Source organism: Salvelinus sp. IW2-2015, linkage group LG13 (assembly GCF_002910315.2).
Source record: "Salvelinus sp. IW2-2015 linkage group LG13, ASM291031v2, whole genome shotgun sequence".
Taxonomy (NCBI): Eukaryota; Metazoa; Chordata; class Actinopteri; order Salmoniformes; family Salmonidae; genus Salvelinus; species Salvelinus sp. IW2-2015.
This window is the reverse complement of record NC_036853.1, coordinates 21307433-21313792: the sequence shown is the minus strand read 5'-3', so window position 1 is coordinate 21313792 and position 6360 is coordinate 21307433. Positions and strand designations below refer to the sequence as shown.

Sequence of the window (6360 nt, the reverse complement as noted above, 5' to 3'; positions counted from 1 at the left end):
ACATCTTTGTTTGCAGTTATCTGTCTTTTACTGTATGTGCATGGACTACATCTTGTCTGTGGAGCAACTACACATAAAAAAGCTGTATGGCCACAAGAATGTTGCACTCACACCTTTCCTCTTCATCGTGAAAATTGGAAATTAAGTTATTGGAATGACAAGTTTCTCGTCTTTAGAAAATTAGACCTATGCAGCATAATTGCCAGAGACCAACACTGCTTTTATGACATTAGAATTGTGATGGAATTCATTGTTTAAGTATAGTGAGGGAGGTGGTGGAGGAAATACATTGAAGTGACTATGGGTAAATCACAGACAGAGATCTTTAGTAATTGAAAAACGACATGTATTTATCTCAACAAATAATAAATATGTATTTTGTAGGAGTGTTTCTTTATCATAGGTAAACAAATGTTTACATAAGCCCATAGTGAACTTTTGTAATCGATATTGCGAAGTCGATAATGAACTATTGGGGGGCCATCTCGAAGAAAACTGAACGAGGTGCAAAACTGCAAATCTGTGACGCATTTCCTTTACCGGGAAAACTGTTTTGATAACAACGGAAGTGGTATTTTCATCATTCTTATTTAAAGATGGCTCTTGCTAATGTGTTGCAGAGTGAGTCAGTAGACTTTTCAAACTATGGTCGCAAGCGTCGTGGCTTCGCCAGTGGTTTGTATGAAACAGAGTTGGGTTTGGAGTCTGTAGGGGGAGATAGCCTCTCTTTCGCTGTGAGAACCGCCTGCTCTGACGGAGATGGGCCAGAAAGAAAGATAGAATTCCTTCATGGCACAACCACATTAGCCTTCAAAGTAAGTGTAACGTTACTCGCTAACAAATATGGTGGATAAATGAAGACGTCCCACTGAGGCCGTTTACTATTGGAAAATAAGACATCAGTTAAGGTCGGCTTAATGGGTGGTTTAGGCACCAACGCATTAGCGGCTGGTCTGCTTAGTTCAGTTCGTTTACTGTACATAAACCAGAAAGAATGAGGGAGTGGGATGACTCGCTTCGTCTTTAAACCGTTTGCACGATATGTTAGCTAACAAGTAACCATTGTTTGAGAGCAATTCATCGCGCGCTCACATAACGTTACAACTGGATTCCCCGTTGGCTAGCCATTTAGATCTTTATATGGACCATTCATTCAGACTGTATCACAACCGGCCGTGATTGGGAGTCCCATAGGACGGAGCACAATTAGCCCAGCGGTGGCCGGTGTAGGCCGTCATTGTAAATAAGAATTTGTTCTTAACTGACTTGCATAGTTAAATAAAGGTTGAATGTACTTTTTTTTTTTTGCAGAATATTAAATGCATAGTTCCATAACAAAGCATTGCCGTACCAACGTGATGTGCATTCCATAACAAGCGCCTCTCACCTGTGCTAACTCTTGCTGGTCAACTGTGTACGCAATCACGTTACCAGTGACCTATAACCCTGCGTAAGTGTCCTTACGCAACTGAAGATATAAACAACACAATAAATGAGCACATAAGCAGGCAAAAATGACTGCTTCGTGCCAATGGCCATTTTAGCTAGTCAGATAGGCTACTTCTTGTTTAAACTTAGTTAGTTAGCTAACATTAAAGGGTTGCTAGTTATTCTGAAAATAACTTTAAACAATGACATCTGAAATAATCAAGTCTAGAGTTATATAGGCCTAGCTATTACCCCCTTGGCTAGCCATTGTCTAACTTCTGCCTCCATGTCCTTTTCCCCTCAGTTCCAGCATGGTGTGATCGTGGCGGTGGACTCCAGGGCCACAGCAGGCGCCTACATCGCCTCCCAGACAGTGAAGAAGGTGATAGAGATCAACCCCTACCTGTTGGGCACAATGGCTGGAGGGGCTGCTGACTGCAGCTTCTGGGAGCGCCTGCTGGCCCGCCAGTGCCGCGTCTACGAGCTCCGCAACAAGGAGCGCATCTCTGTGGCAGCCGCCTCCAAGCTACTGGCCAACATGGTGTACCAGTACAAAGGCATGGGCCTCAGCATGGGAACCATGGTGTGTGGCTGGGACAAGACTGGACCAGGTATGGATGTGATATGACGCTGTATTACCGGCGTCAATGTGATAGTTTAGCAGTAAAGCTTCTTTCACTGTCCCTAGCCTCTTACTGGGCTCGAACTAGTGATTCTCTGCTTCGCAAACACGTGCTGGCCAGTTGCATTGCCAAAAAGCTAGCAATTCGGCGACCCGAGTGGAGATATTTGAAGCTGTGGAGTAGAGGTCGACCGATTTAATTGAAATGGCCGATTTAATTAGGGCCGATTTCAAGTTTTCATAACAATCGGAAATTGGTAATTTTGGTCGCCGAATTATTATTATTATTATTATTATTTTTTAATTACACCTTTATTTAACTAGGCAAGTCAGTTAAGAACACATTCTTATTTTCAATGACGGCCTAGGAACGGTGGGTTAACTGCCTTGTTCAGGGGCAGAACGACAGATTTTTACCTTGTCAGCTCAGGGATTTAATCTTCCAACCTTACGGTTAACTAGTCCAACGCTCTAACCACCTGCCTCACGAGGAGCCCGCCTGTTACGCGAATGCAGTAAGAAGCCAAGGTAAGTTGCTAGCTAGCATTAAACTTATCTTATAAAAAACAATCAATCCTAATCACTAGTTATAACTACACATGGTTGATGATATTACTAGTTTATCTAGCGTGTTCTGCGTTGCATATAATCGATGCAGTGCGCATTCGCGAAAAAGGACTGTCGTTGCTCCAACGTGTACCTAACCATAAACATCAATGCCTTTCTTAAAATCAATACACAGAAGTATATATTTTTAAACCTGCATATTTAGCTAAAAGAAATCCAGGTTAGCAGGCAATATTAACCCAGGTGGACAATATGTGTCACTTCTCTTGTGTTCATTGCACGCAGAGTCAGGTATATGCAACAGTTTGGGCCGCCTGGCTCATTGCGAACTAATTTGCCCGAATTTTACGTAATTATGACATAACATTGAAGGTTGTTATAATTAAGTCTGATTGATAGAGCAGTCTGACTGAGCGATGGTGGGCACCAGCAGACTCGTAAGCATTCATTCAAACAGCACTTTCGTGCGTTTTGCCAGCAGCTCTGCTGTTTATGAATTCAAGCCTATCAACTCCTGAGATTAGGCTGGTGTAACCGATGTGAAATGGCTAGCTAGTTAGTGGGGTGCGCGCTAATAGCGTTTCAAACGTCACTCGCTCTGAGACTTGGAGTAGTTGTTTCCCTTGCTCTGCATGGGTAACGTGGCTTCAAGGGTGGCTGTTGTCGATGTGTTCCTGGTTCGAGCCCAGGTAGCGGTGAGGAGAGGGATGGAAGCTATACTGTTACACTGGCAATACTAAAGTGCCTATAAGAACATCCAATAGTCAAGGTATATGAAATACAAATGGTATAGAGAGAAATAGTCCTATAATTCCTACAATAACTACAACCTAAAACTTCTTACCTGGGAATATTGAAGACTCATGTTAAAGAACCACCAGCTTTCATACAGTGGGGCAAAAAAGTATTTAGTCAGCCACCAATTGTGCAAGTTTCCCACTTAAAAAGACGAGAGAGGCCTGTAATTGTCATCATAGGTACACTTCAACTATGACAGACAAAATGAGGGGGAAAATCCAGAAAATCACATTTAGGATTTTTAATGAATTTATTTGCAAATTATGGTGGAAAATAAGTATTTGGTCACCTACAAACAAGCAAGATTCTGGCTCTCACAGACCTGTAACTTCTTCTTTAAGAGGCTCCTCTGTCCTCCACCCGTTACCTGTATTAATGGCACCTGTTTGAACTGTTATCAGTATAAAAGACACCTGCCCACAACCTCAAACAGTCACACTCCAACTCCACTATGGCCAAGACCAAAGAGCTGTCAAAGGACACCAAGAACAAAATTGTAGACCTGCACCAGGCTGGGAAGACTGAATCTGCAATAGGTAAGCAGCTTGGTTTGAAGAAATCAACTGTGGGAGCAATTATTAGGAAATGGAAGACATACAAACCACTGATAATCTCCCTCGATCTGGGGCTCCACGCAAGATCTCACCCCGTGGGGTCAAAATGATCACAAGAACGGTGAGCAAAAATCCCAGAACCCACGGGGGGCCTAGTGAATGACCTGCAGAGAGCTGGGACCAAAGTAACAAAGCTTACCATCAGTAACACACTACGCCGCCAGGGACTCAAATCCTGTAGTGCCAGACGTGTCCCCCTGCTTAAGCCAGTACATGTCCAGGCCCGTCTGAAGTTTGCTAGAGAGCATTTGGATGATCCAGAAGAAGGTTGGGAGAGAATGTCAGATGAAACCAAAATAGAACTTTTGGGTAAAAACTCAACTCGTCGTGTTTGGAGGACAAAGAATGCTGAGTTGCATCAAAGAACACCATACCTACTGTGAAGCATGGGGTGGAAACATCATGCTATGGGGCTGTTTTTCTGCAAAGGGACCAGGACAACTGATCCGTGTAAAGGAAAGAATGAATGGGGCATGTATCGTGAGATTTGAGTGAAAACCTCCTTCCATCAGCAAGGGCATTGAAGATGAAACGTGGCTGGTCTTTCAACATGACAATGATCCCAAACACACCGCCCGGGCAACGAAGGAGTGGCTTCGTAAGAAGCATTTCAAGGTCCTGGAGTGGCCTAGCCAGTCTCCAGATCTCAACCCATAGAAAATCTTTGGAGGGAGTTGAAAGTCCGTGTTGCCCAGCAACAGCCCCAAAACATCACTGCTCTAGAGGAGATCTGCATGGAGGAATGGGCCAAATACCAGCACAGTGTGTGAAGAACCTTGTGAAGACTTACAGAAAACGTTTGACCTCTGTCATTGCAACCAAAGGGTATATAACAAAGTATTGAGATAAACTTTTGTTATTGACCAAATACTTATTTTCCACCATAATTTGCAAATAAATCATGAAAAATCCTAACTGGATTTCCTGGATTTCTTTTTTCAAATTTTGGCTGTCATAGTTGAAGTGTACCTATGATGAGGCCTCATCTTTTTAAGTGGGAGAACTTGCACAATTGGTGGCTGACTAAATACTTTTTTGCCCCACTGTATTTCCCTACTTTAGTCAACCAGTCCATTTTGAATTTGTGATAAAACTGTTGTCATTTGGCAAGGAATGTAGCTTGTGTAGTATCCCATCAGAAAGATACATTTTTTATAGGCCTTTATTTCTGTAGGCACACACAGCACATATGTGTAGAGGGAGCGGTCGGAACGCAATTGAGTGAGAACCAGTGGAAAAGGAATTTAGCGAGCAGAACTTTGATGCTTGGCTTGGTTTTGTTCTGTCCTGTAAATACACATGTAAAATGGAACACTAGTCAAAACAAATTAACATAGTCTTCAAGACAACATTTCATCACATAGTTTATGGTAATCTCTGATGTAACAGCGATAACATCGTACTATTATAGCCGCAGGAAGTAAGGGTGCTGCAGCACCCCCTGAAAAATCAGAATTTTTGTCATGCGATTGTCATTCTAAATGTATACAGTAAGAACAAAACCTTGTCCTCAAACGTTTACATCAAAAGGTGTAAAGTTATGGTCATAGACAAAACATCCACATCAAATAAAAAAAACMACATTAATCAAACATAGAAAACAACCACTTATTGTGCAGTATTAATTCACCATCCTTACAAACCACTTAATGTAAATGTACATTATTGTATTGTACATAGTCTGGTCATTAAACCAAATTGAACATGTTTCATTATTTATTTGAGGCGAAATTGTTTTTATTGATGTATTATATTAAGTTAAAATAAGTGTTCATTCAGTATTGTTGTAATTGTCATTATTACAAATACATTTTTWAAAAATCGGCCGATCAATCGGTATCGCTTAGGCTACTTTGTGATTGTCACTAGTTACCATAAAGACAGTCAAAATGTATTGTAAAATTTCGTAACTAAAATATGATTTTTGGTCTTAATTAAATGTTAGGCATAAGGTTAAGTGTGGCTAAGGGTTAGGTTTACAATAGGATTTTAAGAAGTGAAATTGTAGGAACAGGCTAGGGTTTATTACTTTGTGGCTGTGACTACCCTACTTTGCATACTGCTAGTGGCAAAACATTTTAGCGGCCCCCCTCGTYACAGCGAAGATTTAAAATAAATGTTTTAAAGTTCATTTCTTGCAATTCTACTCATTTTGCCATGGGGCGGAGAGAAATTATCTGTTTTACAGCATTTCTTGCAATTCTACACATTTTGCCATGGGGCGCAGAGAGAAATGATCTGTTTTACAGCTAATTTCCTGCAATTCTACACATTTTGCCATGGGGCGCAGAGAGAAATGATCTGTTTTACAGCTAATTTCCTGCAATTCTA

At 41.5% G+C, this 6360-nt stretch overlaps 1 protein-coding gene across 1 annotated transcript in view; it reads left to right on the top strand.

Moving 5' to 3' along the window:
- Positions 1-541: 541 nt before the first annotated feature.
- LOC111972292 (proteasome subunit beta type-5) overlaps positions 542-6360 on the top strand; it is an 11245-nt gene continuing 5426 nt past the window's right edge. The window contains exons 1-2 of the mRNA XM_023999255.2: positions 542-815; positions 1733-2039. Coding sequence (XP_023855023.1) covers positions 597-815; positions 1733-2039 — 526 coding nt within the window. The 5' untranslated portion in view covers positions 542-596. The remainder of the gene's footprint in view (positions 816-1732; positions 2040-6360) is intronic.